We start from the raw sequence: 18,977 nt of genomic DNA on the forward strand, positions 1-18,977 counted from the left end.
TAAGTAACAATAATGTTGTTTTTCTCATTACAACTGAAGCGTTACAATTGTTTATTCCTTTCTACAATATGTGTTGGTAATTTATTAGGAAATCTTACAAACTTTATAATGTCAATGAGTTTATATCACTGGCATATACTAAAGCATCGACATGTTATCGCTTTTTTTAGAAGTGGTGGGGGTTGGGTGGGGAGGGGGCAGGAAAATATCGCCTTTAAATGAACGGGCTGTTTTAAGCCTTTATCATCAAACGGTTTTCTTCTATTACAGGAGGAAGTACTTATCATGGATCAGTTACCAGAACTTCTAAACTACAAACATTTTCTCGAAGAGCACAACAATACTACACACTTAAACTTCTCAGATGCCGGCGACATTGTCTCAGAGTTCGAGAATGGTTTATATACAGCCAACAAGTTCTCAACGGTGGTTCTTCTCTCTCTATATGTTCCAACATTTATACTGGGTCTTGTTGGCAACATCTTAATTATCGTGTCAGTTTCAGCGGAGAGGGCAAGAAAAGCCAATTTATATTTCCTTGTGAATTTAGCCCTAGCTGATCTTGTGGTTACCGTGCTGTGTATTCCAACATCAATTGGCACTATCATTTACAAACTGTGGGTGTATGGAAGGTTTCTATGTAAATTTACATCTTTCATACAAGGTAAGTCTTTACCCGTTCTGAGCGAAATATTCATGCTGATATATTTCGTTTCAACCCGTTACACAAATTAAAGTTTATGTGTTGGAATGATGTTGTCTTTCTTCATGTGTGTATTTTCTGCACATACATTAATCTTACCGGTATTTGGTGGTGGCTTTTCTACCTTATCTACTCTTGAAATCTTAATTAAACTGTCGATACGACGTTGTTAACAAATCAGCAGCATTTTCATTCATTATTCTGATATGAAAAACCTATGCGTATTGCGTTAAAAAACGGAAATTTGACGTCACGTCTTCATGTTGTCTGGCGCCATAAAGGCGCCGAGAAAGAATACTAGCACATTTAATCTAAAACTGTATATAAAAGACGTTTAAGATTCGAAATGATGTATCAGAACGATGTTACACGTAATTCAAATACACTTTATGCATTATTAAACGCGCAGAATAAATGACTAGACGTCTGCACACTCTTAAGTTATTCCGCTGGACGTGTTACTTCCCGTATTAAAACACTATTACGTGTTAATGTCACGTCGACCTTCTATTTGGCGCCGTGAAATAGTGCTTCTCTATTTTATCTTCCTCTTTCTACAGGTCATATTTAATAAGAATCGAAATACTATATAGCAGAATAAGTTTTTAACATATCTCACCAGTACGAATCAGTTATATTCCTCAAGCATATAATTCGATATGTTAAAACATGGTTCTGTCCTATATTATTTCTTAAATCTTTTATATCTGCCTCCTGCTAAACGCCCATACAAATAAAAGTTGAAAATAAACTTGCTAATAATTGCAACGAGAACAAAGCAAAGACATACATTAGAATCACTTTATCAAGTCATTATCAAGTATGCTTTACTCTTCATTGAAAGGAAAAACATTGACGTCATTTCATTATTCAGCTTTATTCTCAAGAACTGAACAATAAAAATTCTCTAATTTGATCATATCTGGTCAAAGCAATTTTGAGTGGTGAACGTCATTGTGCTATTATTAACTTATCTTTAGTAGATAAAGGGTCTATTCACTAAAGAACGGTATATTCGTTAATATTTATTCTTCTTGATATCACTGACTAAACCTGCTATAGAATAATAGAATTACAGACCAAGCTTTTAGACATAACCTTTACACGAGCATTCTCTTATCAATACCTAATCTATTTTTTGAAGGAGGGCGTCTTTTGCATAACATATAATTATGGTGACACAATTAAACATATCATCGTAAAACTTTATATTGATGGTATGTTTCTATAGGTAAGGTAAATACATGTTGAGTAAGTATGAGGAATGCGGTAATTGTTTGATGTTTTATAGGATTGCTGAATAGTTTTACATTTTTTGCAGGTGTTGCCGTGGCCGTCAGCGTATACTCAATGACAGCTATGTCCGTTGACCGCTATATTTCACTGCAGCACCCTGTAACAGCCCAGAAAATGACATCAGCTTGCCAGTCGTGCGTTCTCATTTTGTTCATGTGGATTGTAGCGGCAGTTTTTATGGGACCGCTCATCTACATTCGAGACATTGATATGTTAAACGACGTTCCCTTTTTACGGCCTCTTCCATTTTGTATCGAGAAATGGCCGCATGACAGAGACAGACAAGCTTACGGTGTCTTTTTACTATTTGTTGTGTTCATCATTCCGGCTTTCACTATTACTATCTGCTACGGGAATGTCGGTAAGGCTCTGTGTACGATAGAACGGCACCAACGTGTCAGCTCTGACGGCAGTACCCAAAGACTTGTCTCACGCCAACGGGCAGCCCGCATGGTGATTATACTCATTTTTGTGTTCATGATTTGCTGGTTGCCATATAACATCATTTCAACTCTGTCAGACCTTTATGAAAACGCAAAATTTACAAATGCTTTGCCATTTGTTCTGTGGTTGGGACATGCTCACAGCGCATTCAATCCAATGTTGTATTGGTCATTGAATAGACATTTTCGAGACAGTGTACACAGACTTGTAAAAGTTGTGAAGATCACAGGCTGTTCAACTGATTCGACACAGACGGTGTCGTTACCGCAATTTGTGTAATAACTCCAGTTCGACTGTTACACATTAGCCATTTGTTTGTTGTGTTATTGTTTAAGTAAAGCTAATTCTTTTGAAAAGATGTTTGTTTGTTTGAAAGCATTGATGATGTCAAAGAATTATTGTTTATAAAAATAGTACCTAGAAATGCCAAAGAAGGAAATCTGGTCCCCCTGTATCGGTATTTCCATTGAATATACAGTGATTTAAGCAGCTATTAAAGGCAGTTATAAGCAGGTACCAATATCTACAACATAGAAACGGTGAGAGTATTAAGCGACAGTATCTATTTATTTTCTTTAATCAAACAACTGGTGCTATTTTCAAAGTAAAGTTTGACGAGTCTGTGTGCTTTTGTTTTATTTTCATTTTCATAACAATTTCGTTTCTTGACTGTTCATATGTACGTTATGATTATGTACATGTAGTAGAATATAGCAAATGAAGATTTAACTATGAAGTTATACATTTAATAATATTTCCATATGCTCAGATACATACCTCCAGCTGCCTTTCTGAATCTTTATTGATAGGAATAAGTTTGGGAGATCCTTACGAACTGTTATCCGAAAAGCCCATCTGGATCCATATGTATCAATGTCCTCAGCCTTGATCAGTTACTTTCGGCCTTAACGATACGAACACTTCTTCTTGCGTTAGAGCCTTTTCCATTTGTTACTGGAAAATCATTTAATTTCATGGGCATGAAATTTCGTACTTTTTGGGCAAAACGGCAATTTCGTGGGGATATGAATTCGTGGATTTCAACTTTTGAACATAAAATGAATGGGAATTTTACTTGTTCGTTGGGATTAAATTTCGTGGATTGGCGCAACCATGAAATCCACGAAATTTACTCCCCACGAATATTAATGATCTCACAGTATATTATTGAAGAAGCAATTAACTTACGGAAGAATTTACGCACTGTGAATGCACGTTTTATAGAAGCACAGTCCAGAGACACGATGTCAATAAACTATTTTCGAGAATTGTTACTGAAGAATGAAAATTCATTTTATCATTTAAGTTAATATGATATCTATAAAATCGTCATCCAGTAAAGTCCATTTCCCAACTTGTAATGTAAGATATTTACATTTTTGACATTGTATTCTGCTTTTTTTTCATGTTTCATATATTGCTTGAGGATCTTTCATTACCTGTATATTTGAAAGGCTAAATAAGCTCTTTGTTGTTACTGTGCTGCTTTGTGCAGCGTGTATTATATCATTGTACAGTTTCATACAACTTTAGTGAAGTTCACAATCACTACGTTATTACAAAGGCCTTACTATTACTGATATCAATACTCGTGTTCTTTACGGATTTTGTGATATCCTGTTGCTAGTGATTTATGTATTACACTGTACATGCCAGAAGTATTTATTGCATTTCATATTGTGAATGGTTTTCACTAACCATCCTATTTTAGTGCCAAAGATATTTAGCTTAAAACTTCTAGAAACTAAAATGACGAGCAGATCTAAATATAAACTTACGATACTGTTAATTGTGTAAGATTAGAAGGAGATTATGTGTTAAGTGAAAAGTATCTTGGATGATATAATCCGAATTATTCCAAAATCTACTGTACTTCAGAAATTACGTTTGAACGAAAGTACCAGAAACTGCGTGCTTTTAATTTGCAGCATTTAACCATTTTAGAAAGAAATCATTGTATGACGTCTTAATGTAATAAATTTAATTTTCGACATAACTTTAAAAACCATTAATGTTAAGAAAATTAAAGTGTACGATATTTATAAAGGACATTAATTGTTCTTAGAATTACATAAGTTGGCCACGTGCCGATCTATTACATATGCTTTGTCAAGGTCTTGTATATCAAAACATTGTTATACATACCTATTATTTGGGATATTTTTTTTATTTATCCAGACAGTGGTCCGAAAAAAAATTTGTCATCAACATTAACCGGTGTTTGTAATGAATGTATATAAAGAAGGAACTGTTGCACAAGTATATTAATACGAGTTTCTACGTAAGTTTTTATATTTTTGAGAACAAGATATAGTTAATATTGACCTTTGTGGTTAAGAAATAAATAGCTCGAGACGTTAAATGTTTTGTCTCTTGTTTTTGCCGGGTTGAACGTCACATCGACACAGTTATAGAGACGTTAGATGTAATCACATTTCTTAGTAAATCATCGCTGTGGGCACCTGCCATTTTTTACTTAGTGACACATTGTGCATTTGTTGGTGCATTTGTTGTTTAGTGATAAAGTATTATCTATAAAATTGTTGTGATTTGAAGCTCAATGTTATTAATTTTTATTTTATATGTTTTGGGACAGTGTATTGTTCTTCATGATGGTTGTTAAATTGAATTTTGTAACTATTTGTAAAATAAACTTGCTCGCAAATGGAGACTTTCTTTTTTATTTTACGGCTGTATCCGATATTTATATCTACAAAGGAGGTCGTTTACCCTTATTTTTGATAACTGTTGAATAACAGTGGTCGTTTATTTTTTTTCCATCTAAGGTCCGACATACTGCCTAAGATCACTTGTTCTTAATTATGCAAAATATAAAGTTATGTACTAACAAGTTATGTAACCTAAAATAATGCGCGCTAATCATGACGTCAGGCGGACCTACAAAATTTTGCAAAACATAGTGCCACAATATGATCCACTTTTACTTATTGGGCATATATTATAATCGAAATAATGTACAATAGAGGAATGGTTTAGATAAATGTAAACAAAAACGATTTATACTCAACATGGAATGAGACGCGTTTGTCTTACCTATTCTATAATAAATATTTCTTTTGTCTGCCCTGTCGCCGTGTAAGTCCAGCAAGGGAGAGTCTCTCTCGCAAACTCAAACTTGATCCACAATATCATACTTTGATACATTTTAACCAAAACCCAATATGTATCCGGTTGCATAACCATATTTCTGTCCAAAATATATCAATGAAAAATTCCCGTTTTTCAGTATGACACCTATATGTAGGTATTCTGTTTTCCTGGTGCTATTGTCTTACCTTGAAACTGCTTTGCATGATTATTAGCAATTTATTTTAACTAATCTAAAATTATACCCTATAAGTCTGAATACAGTTAAACAGGTTCTTTTTGCAAACATTTTGAAAATTAGCAAATAGATAATAATAATTTAAAATTACATAAGCATAATTATTACTTCACGAAACAGACATACAGAACACGTAATAATTAAAAGCTGAAACTGAATTTTACTAAAACACAATGATAAATATTAAACAGAATATGCCACGTTCCAAAAACGCAGCCTCCCCCTAACAAAACTCACAGCATGCAGATGTGCACACTGCCAACACACACACTCACATACAAAGCAACACACTAGGACAAATAAACAAATAAAAGAAACGCAATGGGGCACCGCCTTGGAACGGTCATAAAGCTGAAATTAGCCATGTAATTCTCTTTACGGTGTTAAATATCCCACTGTCAGTTATAATACTAGAATTATTTATTTGAACTGATAAAGTAAATTCAAATCAGGGTCGTAGCGTGATCAGTTTAGATGTTTCTCAAGGGAAGAGTGTGGGGGAGAGGAATCCCCTCCTCCGGCGGGGTCCGGGGAGCCTCCCCCGTGGAAACTTTAGCGCAAACCAAGAGAAAGGGTGGCTTCTGGTGACTTTTCTCACCAAAACTATGCTTCCTCAGTTTTGAACAAAACACTCACAAACGGCTCGGAATGTAAAGAAAGGTCTATATAAGTTGATGAACGTTACAAATCGGGCTCGGGGAGAGGGGTGGGGCTGGCATTTTGGAAGGACTTGGACTAGGCTGTTTATTTATTCAGGACGAAATTTGTTATTCATAAATTAAGCAACATGAGCTCTTTTTCCAAACTTATTTGGTGTATACAAAATTTGCATTCACTAAACATTTTACTATGGAAAGACAAAAGCGTTAAACATTACAGTAATAATATCAATGACGGCCCTTTCCGCGAGATTGCACGCGTAATCTGACGTCCTTCACCAAAAACATGAACAAAATGGCCTCGTTCCAAAAATTCTTTCAAAATTGGACGCCAAAACTTTCCAAAAGAACATTTAGTTATAGCTTTAACTAATTTTTCTGACGTTAAAGATCACAATTGAATGATACGACTGTATAAATTATCACTGGAGTTAAACATATTTTAAATAAAAACCAGGCCATGTTAGAATGCTTGGGAATTCATAGTTGTTACAGACACAGTTGTTTATCCTTCTAAATTTTTCTAGTGATGGACAATCGTCATTAAGCAAATTGTTCTTATGGTCAATAGCAGCTATAGTATATATGCATCTGAAATCATTTGGTCAATAGCAGCTATAGTATGTATGCATCTGAAATCATATGTGTATTTAGAATTTTACATATATTTAGATTTAAATAAGTATTTACAATAACAAGTGCAAGTGGAACAAGAAAAAACAAAAATTTAGAAATTTTGATAGAAATTTTGATAAAAGAGCAACAGCAGTCTACCGTCACAAAAAATTATAACAAAGTCAAGGACCAAGACAACATCATACTATGCTATGACATTGTCCCTACCTCCATACCTACTCCTGATCAGTTTTTTTATTGCTTCTTTAGAGTTTTTAGCCTCTTTTATTTTTGGATCTTAAATGATACTCAGCTGAATAATCGAGTATGCCACGCTACGCACAAGCAAATGACAGATTTATGTGTTCAAACGATAACTCAGTCAAGTATGTTCAAGGTCAAGGTCGAAAGTGTCACTAATGTCGTTTGAGAATAATTTCATGTTGTCAGAATGTCTTGAAAGGTTATTATATTGCATGACAAAAATATTTGCCAACATAAAACATTGTGCAGACTAACAGTGCAGCTTATAACAATATCAAGCGCAAATCAAATGCAATTTACATACTTCAATGGCAGACTTCAATCTAAAACTGGTAGACATTTTTTACTGAACTCTTTATTTTTAAAGTTCAGATCTTTAAAAACAAGACGAAGCAATGAACAAACAAGAATCGCATGTCATTCTTATAGTGTTGGCCTTTTTTATCTCCAATATTAAATCAAACCGAGCCTGCAACATTTTCATTTTTGTCGTGTTGAGCGGCCTGTGAAGTTTTCTTTTTTTATCTAATTTTATTATTAGAATACGGTTTTAATTTGATGTTGCTGGTTGAGATAACTGGAGTGTGTCCCGTTCTACCTTTTACGTGATAAATATAGCTCAGTGCTAAGGAATTACCCAGCCCTATATTATACTGGAACATTTAAGAAGGAGGTTTTGTGCACCTTTTACCCGTGGGTGTGAAGAGATGGTTGAGGGTTGCCTATGACCTTTTCTTTTATTTGATGATATAAAAATGGGTATTTATTTAAACCTTTTTCACTTTGAATAATTTCCTTATAGAGAAAAAAAAGGTAAAACCTATTAAACATTTTCAACTCGTTAAGTGTCACAGTTAATTTTTAAATAGGCTTCGCAGTTAAAGTCTTTTGTTACATATAAATGTCATAATAACATATCAAATATACTCTGTAATATCTTCACAAATTTCCTGTTAATATTGGAAATAGAAATATCACGTTACTTTCCTTTTATACGAAACAAGTAATATTACTAAGACATAAATAGAATATAATATTACAATTGCATTAGCGATATACATACCCTGGCGAGTTAAGTATGTTTTTACTTAATTTCTAAACAAATCGAAGCAATACCATTTGTTTTTCTTTTCTGTGTAAGAAACATTACATCAGCATAAATGGATACAGTTTAAAAGTTTTGTTCATCTTTCTGCAATTCCTGGAAACAAAACTAACATCTAAACCCTTAAATTCTACATTTAAGGATGTACGAGCGTTTTTTTCAGGATATCCGCCATTTTGAAAAATGTTTCTTCGAATATTGCTTTCTAACAAAAGTTTTGCCAAAAATTAATGCTAAATAATTAAAATATGGCTAATAATGTACCAATTAAACAAATACATTATGCTTTTTGCGAATTTTTTTTCACCCTTATTTTTGGCTGGCATTTGCCTAAAATTGACGTGTGATTTAGAATGGGGTAGGGGTAGGTAATTTCAAATATCTATTAAAGTAAATCAGGTTCTGTTTTGATATTTTTCTGACTGATACATATAATGTTAAGCTATAAATAGAATAAAGGTTTTCAAGATAGCACTTTATATTATCTAGAAAATATAAATTAAAACAAAAAGAAAAAATATCAAAATTTACCACTTTTTAACAGTTTTTTTCTTTATAAATCTCTTAGATGCACGGTGACCCCAACTTGTTTCCTTTCCATTTTGAAGCATTTGTATGTGTCTTTAATGCTGCAAAATATTTTGAAAGTCTTAACGTCAGAATTTTTTTGAAGATCTAAATACATTTCTTTCATTGAAAATAAAGTGGGTGGGGTAATTATGTCAACATGTAAAACTTAAAGAGATCTGTTAGTGACTTTATGCTTATATAAAACTGACATCGCCATATATTCATATTAACTGAAGACCTGAAATCCCTATAAGATTAAGTAGGATATTATATGTTTTATAAAGTACCAACATTTTTTCAATTTTACAAAATTTTAGAAATGTGTAAACAGTGGGTGAAGAAGATTCCCTATAAAATTAAAACGAGTTCAGTGACCTATGTTTTTTCTGCCCTTGTTTGTCTTAGAAACTAATGTTCTTCAAGCTCACAGGGTATGAAAAAAATCTTAACGTTACAAAAAATTCGCTCGTACATCCTTAAATCATCTTTATTCGTGATTCGTATATCACTTTATTCCGTCAATTGTCATGATTGTGAAAGATTTTATGTAATGAAAAAAATAAAATTTGTTTTCTATCGGACTATTACAGTTTAACATAAAGATAAACAAATTTAAAAGATGGCGTGAAAAAACAACAACATTACAATGGCAAAAAGATTGACGACCTTCATAGAAAGATTTCTATGTCATATGAGTCCGTCAATATTGTCATATGTTAATTCTTTTTTTTTTTTAATTTGACCAGGCACGCATTATTGGCAGATGTAGCAATCATTCACGATTGTTCATTGTCCTATACGCAAATTGATATTCGCGTGAAATATATCCCTTTTATGGTGGAAAATAATTCATTACTATTGACAGTGATTCATTCTGTAGGTCAAGTCCAAAGAATTTAGGGCAGTACATAACAGACGTTGACAATTAATCAATTTCTACTAAAATATTATTACTGCAGATTTAATGACAGCAGGAAGAGGGAACCGCTGCTTTTCCATTCTTTAATTATGCAATATTTTTTATTTATTCAAAAATAAATCCATCTAGCACTGTTTTCTTCAGTTATCGCTGGAAAATACAATTAATTTTCGTTTATTGCTTTCCTGTTTCCTGTTTTCATTAAGTTATTTTGCCAGATTACTGCTGAAATGACATAAAGCAGATGAATTTCACAGAAAGTTGTCGATGTTATTGGACTGCTCGAAGGGTATTAAGTGACGTTATCATTGCCATATAGAGCAATAAATAATCAGGCACATTTTTTTGTAACAAAGCATAGGAGCAAATTCCCTTTACCTCAAGGTAATTAGTGGCAATGACATAGAATGTCAGTACAATTATACCAATACCAAATAGAGGCTCTGCCGAGCATTTTATCAATTTCATTCAACGAATTTAATAAATTCTATGCGGAAAGTCACAAATGTAATATTCTTTATATCATATTTTAGTTTTTCCTGCCGAAACATAAAATATTCTACTTTCTTTACTATTATACTATAAACGACGCCGGCGTCAAAGCTTTATTACACTAGTGTATTATCTTTTTCTTTTTTTTTGTCAAACATGTGATAAAATATTTCATTACATAAAATATCATTACAATGTTTATAGTTAAATATTATGGCCAGAGAGAACAGCTCGGATGTGAGTTCACTCGTTATAACTCGCAATTTACAATTCACACATTACTCTTTGTACATTACAGTTCAAAGTTCATACTGAAAATTCTCAATGCACACTTCATATTTCACTCTCCATACTGATACTTCACAGTTTACACTTCATAATTCCTACTTCATAGTTGTTAACACTTCATGATTCTCAGTTCATAATTCAAAGTGCATAAATCAAACCTCATACGTACAGTTCATATTTCACAATAATTCATAGTTCTCGTTTTGTACCATATAAGCTGTACTGTAATCATTTCTTTTCTGTTTTTGATCGAGAAAAGATTTGCGAAACATTTCTTGTGTTTTTTTTACAATTAATTTTAAAAGCACAGACGTTTAATACATGTATGGAACAAAAGTTGAAAGACTGATATCAAAGTTTTTTTTCAAGGTCTGATGTATAGTGAAAAAGAACGGGGCTTTGTAAGGAAATCATTTCATTATCTTCAGCTGAGGTTAAAATATATGGACAACCACTGTTTTGTATATCTACAAAAGCTGGTTAATATGTGCATTAAGAAATGGTGTTTCTATTGTTTGTTTGTTTTGGGTTTAACGCGGTTTTTCAACAGTATATTAGTCATGTAACGGCGGGCAGTTAACCTAACCAGTATTCCTGGTTTCTGAACCAGTACAAACCTGTTCTCCGCAAGTAATGCCAACTTCCCCACATGAATCAGAGGTGGAGGACTAATGATTTCAGACACAATGTCGTTTATCAAATAGTCACGGAGAACATACGCCCAGCCCGAGGATCGAACTCACGACCCCGCGATCTGTAGACCGACGCTCTACCTATGGTGTTTCTAACAATAGTTTCAGATCATTACTTAGGCTGAACCCCTAACGTGGAAACGGTCAAATATTGAACAGTAAGATTAGTTAATTCAAACAGAGATGACTCCATTTTATTAGTAAATTCTAAGGGCCATTATGCAACAAATGATTTCGTTTAGAATCAACTTTTCATACGTTTTGCATTAAATATAGACTAGCTACATTCACTTTGTATCACTGTTTTATCAGTATTTACATTAGTAATGTATATACTAAATAAAGAGGATATCAAATGAATTCACGTACATTCACATACTGCCTAAAGATGTGATGTCTAATAAATGTAGTTTTAATACTTTACACTTCTGTTTGACCAAATCTTGAATTGTTACGACAGTTTTTGCTTTGTTTGACTATATTTAAGCATTTGTTTTCAAACCTCGTTGTAATACATTTTTGGGCTTTCCTTTAGATAAAACATTGTTAATGAGTTTGTCGTAATTCAGTCGTGGACAAGGTATCTTGGACTCAGTGTTGTTGTTCTTTCTGGTCGTTTGGGAGTACATTCATTTTTAATATATCAGAATTCCGCTTAAACCCGTGCTGTGGGACGTGAGGGGTATTGCATATTTCCACGTTTCCACTAGACAGCAACGCCTATTACATATGCCCGGGAGTTTTAGAATTAAGATTTTATTCAAAAAGGGCAAAACTGATTTATTTTCTTTGTAAAATAACCGGAGGCAAAATACGCCGATGTTGCTGCTATATTTGGAACTTGCCCGTTGTTGCGTGCAACTTTACTCAAACAAAGCACTATAAAGTTTCTCTAGCTCATGCTGAATTAAGCAGTTGGTTTCAAATAACCGAATCATGCGAACAATATTTCAGAATTGTATGGCAACAGATATTTCTGGTTTGACCAGAGAAATCTTATTTTAAAATGTAGACCAAGTGATAAAAGTAACTTGTTCCATTCAACCATTTTTGTAGAAGTGTGAGTGTAATTTGAATAATTCTCGACAGGGAATATATGTTAAGTTATCACCCTTTTTTCATTTTTTACCCAAACTTTAAGGATTATTTTAAAACATCAAATAGAGAGAAGATATTTTTCAAGAGAAGTTAGAACATTAAGACTAAAGTATTTCTGAAACAACTGTAAATGCACCACAGACATCATTTCAGTCCTCGAAACAGCGATATTTATAGCGCAGTTATATGAATGTCACAAAACAGCAGCGAATGTATAGAAACTAACTGCTAAATGTGAAAGTGAAATTAGATATAGTTATGCTTATTATTCTGTTTTATTCTATAATTGTGTCCATTCGTGTTAAAAAGAAAGACATAAGTTCACTCGAAGGAAAAGAGTTCACTCAGTAAGATTCGGGAAGTTGTCCTTATATAGAATTATATTACATTATGTTGATATACAAATTTTGAAGGGTCGTGAATTTAAGTCGAGGAGAGATAATGGCGTTTTTTTTTTGGTTTTAAGTTTTCAATCTACCCGAAGTGTTATCAGTTATGTAAGATTAAACATCAACGGGTGTCTACTAGTGATGTTCCGACTGTCGCCGATATTCGATTTATCATCGCCAAAGTTTCAAAGTCGGCGACATCGATTCTGACCAAAAAGAATCGATTCTAGTCGCTGATTTTGTTAAAAAATTAAAATCCCGCTTTCAGGACTTTTTCAGATACTTCTCGCTGTTTAGCTTAAATACTTTTGCTCTTTTATAATCTTTGGGTTAGTGTTACTAAATATCTGCTCTTTAAAATGGAGAACGCTGTCAGGCCAGCTGTCATTTTGGGTTCTGCATGAAGCCTGAATGCCGGGGGTTGGCTCCTTTTAAGGAAAACCTTGATACTACTACAGCTGTTTGCAAAATATGATTTAAAGCGTACATTAACGAAGGTACCCCGTCCACTTTTTTCTAATTGGAAACAGTTTTCAGATTTTATTTGATTAGCTTTTATTTTTCCTTCAATACAATATAGTGGATTTACTTTAAAAAAAGATGATAAACTAATTCAAGACCTGCCAGCAATGTCCCCAGCAAATTCGGAAGTGCATCTAGTATGACTTGAAACCCAGGCCTTGAGTCATAGACAAAAGATGAATTCTAGCTACTTTTGCATTTGGTCCAATAGTACCTTCCAGATCGCAGTTTGGACTTACTTGTTTAACCTTGGAAAAGCCGCTTAAGCTATCGGTTGGTTAACTTTTAAGGCTATATGTAAACATTTTAGAAGAATTTGAAAAACAAATCTTTGAGTTAAGGACTGTCTTTTTAGTGTAATAAAAAGTCGCATCAAGACAAATATTTTGAATCAAGAGCTAACCAGCATTCGAACAACTGGGCCATAATTGCCCAACAGTTGCTAAAGGCTGTACAGTACAGCAGCTGTGTCATAGAATTCTTCATAAAAAGTAATAAAAGTACGGCCGCGGGTAATCTCGATTTTTAGACTGGATGGAGTTCTTTATACAAATTATATTTTCGTGACAGAATCGTGAAAATAACTTTAAAAATACTATGGTCGGCGGGTTTAGCTTTTTAGGCCCGATTTTTTTTTCGAATTTGAACCGGCCCAAATGCCAGAAGAGAAGAAGAAGAGGAAAGAGGAAAATAAAGAAGAAAAGAAAAGAAAAGAAAAAAGAAAAAAAATTGAATCAAGATCTAACCAGCAGATAGGTTAACAGCCGGTCAAAGATTCGAACAACTGGGCCATAATTGCCCAACAGGAAAGGTTTGCTTTTACTACCATATTGCCACATTACAAAAGTCTGTATTGATCTTTCGGTTCCGATTCTTTCGATTAATCGAATCGGAGAGAGATCAGAATCAGACCGATTAATCGATTCTGCTTCAGCTGTCCGATTCTCATCACACGTGTCTACATTTGATTTACATTCTGTTACGATGCATGCAGGTTAGAAATGACTTCATCAAAACATTTGTTTTATTTCACGTTCCTTTAAAGATACTATGCTCACCTTTTACGTAAATATTTTATCATTACATTTTGTTTTAAATCTAGAAAATCCTCATTAAACACCTTTAACCTGGCTAAATATATAAACTAACTGTGCATGCCGCAATCACTATTACAGATCTTTAAAGTAACAACTATTTGTTCCAAACAAACTTTCAGATTTTTGGTCCGTAACATATTCATTTTACTAACACATTCGTTAGTATTTAGTATTTAAACCTTACACGTTACCGTTCATATTCACAAACATGTTTATTTTATTTAAGAAATAATAAATATGTCCCTATATTTTATCAGTTAATAAAATATGGACAGGAGTTCGGGTGCGTAATAATTAAATCACGATATGCAGTTTCTAAAAATAGTACACGTCACCTACATGATGGAACTGAAACATACACGCCAGAACATTGCAGCATATAAACACGTAAACGCTTGAGTCTGAAAGATTGGAACATGAATTATAATTTATTTACTGTCAAAGTAGAATCTAGTTGACATTTGTGGGGCCTACCACTCAGAAATTGTAAACTACGCACACGACCAGATATAGATCTAGATGCACCGATGTTGAAGTTGAAACTTACCGGGCTGAAACATTTTCTTACGGTAAAATTATAAACAGATAAATTCATCATTTAGAAATTGTTTGTTTCAGAAAATTTGATGTACTTTTTATTACTACTACTCAGCACTGAAAAAGTGGAGTATTTAGTCTGCATGTCGAATCTCACAGTCATGTTACAATCGTAGGGTGGAAATTGGAACAGCTACATTTTATCGTAGAATCATGTATAGGCGATTTCGCTATATGTTTATATAGCAACCGCTGCGGATCGTGTTAGAATATTCCATAGATAATTTGTGGTATTTGTTCATGTATTCAAATATGAAATTTTGGCATAATATATTTTTAATATTGCAGAAATGACTTTCGTTTTATTCAAAATAACACAATGCAAGATAATTATGTATGTGTATGATATAAAGAACAAAAAAAACTCCTTTTTCACTTAAAAAACAAACAACTCCGAGCAAGCTTTTGGCGATGATAATAAATTCAATTTTAAAAGAATATCCGTCATTTTGATGGCATCATAACTCGGTCCATTCGCAGAATTCACACTGGTGGAATGGCTTAAAATGAACTTTAGGCATTACAGAACAGATTGTTATATATCGCCATTATTCATTTTTTTCAATTAGTACATGTCGCCATTACTTTTTTCAATTGCACGGGACCGAAAATATGACTCTAAGCAATCACACTACTCTTTTAAATCAGTTGTCACGACGCTGTTCTTTCGCTCTTAATTACCGCATCATAGACAATTGGAAATATGAGTATTTACTTTTGGACTAAAACAAAAAAACAAAGAAAAATATCAAACAGGGAATGCCACGCACCAAAAGCGCACCCTCCTCAAAACGAACCCCCCAGTACTTACAAATTTAAAGCGCCGAAAGTGCGAAAATCTAAATTGCTTTTTCTTCTAGGGAAACAAATAATACCTGCATATAGAAGTGATTAAATGTAGAAGTATGTAATCAAGTAAAAAGTAAAGTTTTCTTTTCTAACAGACACTTGCAGCTAGCATGGTGAAGGTCACAGTGGTGAGATAAACTTTGTTAGTGAACAAAATATTCCATTAGTTGATATCATGCACAGAAGCGATCTATTAGCATTAATGTTGGTAAAATATTACGGAAATAATGAAAATATGCTTTGAGCAATGAAGTCACAGCATATTCATTTAACTTTACGATATGCAAACAAATAATTCTTTGTCCCGGTGGAATATTAAATATGTCAATTATTTCGACATCACGCAATAACAATTTCATGCGGTTGTCCATCGGACAGAAAATAACAGCGGTAAAACATTTGAGGCAGCATCATAGCACAATGATCTTGAAATGTTTTGTTTTAGCGCCGGTGGTTGATGTATATTTCTTTGCTAACATCATGCACGTACAGGAGGAATAGAGAAGAAAGCTTGAAATCTGATATCTTATTTTATTATTTCTACATCAACTCTGCCAGATGTACCTTAAATCTGAAACGATTAACGCACAGTTGTTTGAATGTTAACAGTTGTCAAGAGTAGACATTCTTGATGCCTATACTTGGAAAACTCAAAGTCCTCATGGTATTCCTGTCATGTTTGACGGACCAGACAGAAACAATACACCAAAAACAATTTCGTGCTTTAGTGATCTTAATTGTTTGTGTCATTGCTCTTGTGTGAATATGTTGTGAAGGTCAACGTCGCAGTTATAGATCAGAAGGTTGCTATGGACATTGTGACTGAACTATAACATTTGAATAAAGAAATGCAGCACGTATATGTTTATACAAAAATAACATGCAAATATTTATGTTAAACGAACTCTATCAGTCTCCTTGGTAATTTCTCATTTGTCAAAGTTTTCCTCTTAGTCATTTAGTAAACGTTTGCTTATCTTGTCTCAATATTTGTCTGCTTAAATACTTTTGCGTAATACCAGTAGAAACTTTTTCAAGAATTTATATTCAATTCATGAAAAAGCGGATTCTTACAGAAAAGTATAGTTCACGTACAGAGAGAATGTTAAATCTAATACATAACAAAAATAACAACATTGCTTAGAAAATAACAGAACATTTTTTTTAGAATAAATAGATAAAACAGACAATTATCATTTCAATCTGAATAGTCATATTTCTAATTTGATATTAGCTTTAAACTTGTTAGCACACCTTCTTGATTCTTGACGAGGAACCGTATTGGATTACGTTGATAACAACACAGTTTATTCTTGATGAAATTTAAACATGACACCTTGGAATTGACGCTGCAAGATACGATACAACTATAAGAAATCATGGATTGCTTCCCGCTTCTACACCACTAACGAAATGTATCGCGCATTTGCATATGGTATATGTATACATGAGTGTGTTTGACGTGTATCGAGGTCGAATTTACCCTCCGCGTACCAGGGATGAGCCTAATTATTTTCAAAAATAATTAATTAATTCCAATTACAGTGAGAAAATTGCTAATTAAATTAAATTAAATTTCAAGCCATTTTCAAAAAGTAATTAATTAATTACAATTATTTTGCCAAAAGTAATTAATTATAATTAATTATTTTATCTCCCCTCTGGAAGGATAAAATGTTTGAAAGCTACGAAAGACCCGTGGTGACATTTCAACTTCATTATTTCACGATTTCTGCTTCCTTATTTCACGATTTCCACTTCATGAATTCACGTTTTCACGATTTCCACTTCATGAATTCACGATTTCACGAATTGACGATTTCACGAAAAAACTTCACGATTTCACGATTTCACGATCTCTTGACTTCACGATTTCCACTTCATGAATTCACGATTTCACGAATTTTGATTCCTGAATTCACGATTTCCACTTCATGAATTCACGATTTCACGATTTCCACTTCACGAATTCACGATTTCCATTTCACGAATTCACAATTTCCACTTCACGAATTCACGATTTCACGATTTCCACTTCACGAATTCACGATTTCACGATTTCCACTTCACGATTTCACGATTTCAACTTCACGAATTCACGATTTCCACTTCATGAATTCACGATTTCACGATTTCTGCTTCCTGAATTCACGATTTCCACTTCATGAATTCACGATTTCACGATTTCTGCTTCCTGAATTCACGATTTCCACTTCATGAATTCACGATTTCACGATTTCCACTTCAGGAATTCACGATTTCTACTTCACGAATTACCAATTTCCACTTCACGAATTCACGATTTCCACTTCACGAATTCACGATTTCACGATTTCAACTTCACGAATTCACGATTTCCACTTCATGAATTCACGATTTCACGATTTCTGCTTCCTGAATTCACGATTTCCACTTCATAAATTCACGATTTCACGATTTCCACTTCAGGAATTCACGATTTCCACTTCACGAATTACCAATTTCCACTTCACGGATTCACGAATTCACGATTTCCACTTCACGAAATCACGATTTCACGATTTCCACTTCAGGATTTCACGATTTCCACTTCACGAATTACCAATTTCCACTTCACGGATTCACGAATTCACGATTTCCACTTCACGAATTCACGATTTCACGATTTCCACTTCACGATTTCACGATTTCGATTTCAACTTCACGAATTCACGATTTCCACTTCACGAATCCACGATTTCCACTTCGCGAATTACCAATTTCCACTTCACGAATTCACGATTTCACGATTTCCACTTCACGATTTCACGATTTCAACTTCACGAATTCACGATTTCCACTTCACGAATCCACGATTTCCACTTCGCGAATTACCAATTTCCACTTCACGAATTCACGATTTCACGATTTCCACTTCACGATTTCACGATTTCCACTTCACGATTTCACGATTTCAACTTCACGAATTCACGATTTCCACTTCACGAATCCACGATTTCCACTTCGCGAATTACCAATTTCCACTTCACGAATTCACGATTTCACGATTTCCA

At 33.6% G+C, this 18,977-nt stretch overlaps 1 protein-coding gene across 1 annotated transcript; it reads left to right on the forward strand.

Moving 5' to 3' along the window:
* The first annotated feature begins 282 nt into the window (after positions 1-282).
* Positions 283-5,027, forward strand: LOC123565752 (QRFP-like peptide receptor). Its single transcript, XM_045359543.2, has 2 exons — positions 283-664; positions 2,025-5,027. The coding sequence occupies exons 1-2, from the start codon at positions 286-288 to the stop codon at positions 2,720-2,722; spliced, it is 1,077 nt and encodes a 358-aa protein (XP_045215478.2). The 5' UTR covers positions 283-285; the 3' UTR covers positions 2,723-5,027.
* Positions 5,028-18,977: the final 13,950 nt, after the last annotated feature.

This window comes from Mercenaria mercenaria, chromosome 8, assembly GCF_021730395.1.
Source record: "Mercenaria mercenaria strain notata chromosome 8, MADL_Memer_1, whole genome shotgun sequence".
NCBI lineage: Eukaryota > Metazoa > Mollusca > Bivalvia > Venerida > Veneridae > Mercenaria > Mercenaria mercenaria.

Bases quoted from the DNA above. Each gene is read 5' to 3' on its own strand.
- LOC123565752 (XM_045359543.2), top strand. From the start codon at position 286: ATGGATCAGTTACCAGAACTTCTAAACTACAAACATTTTCTCGAAGAG. The intron at 665-2,024 runs GTAAGTCTTTAC...CATTTTTTGCAG, and splicing joins ATTTACATCTTTCATACAAG to GTGTTGCCGTGGCCGTCAGC.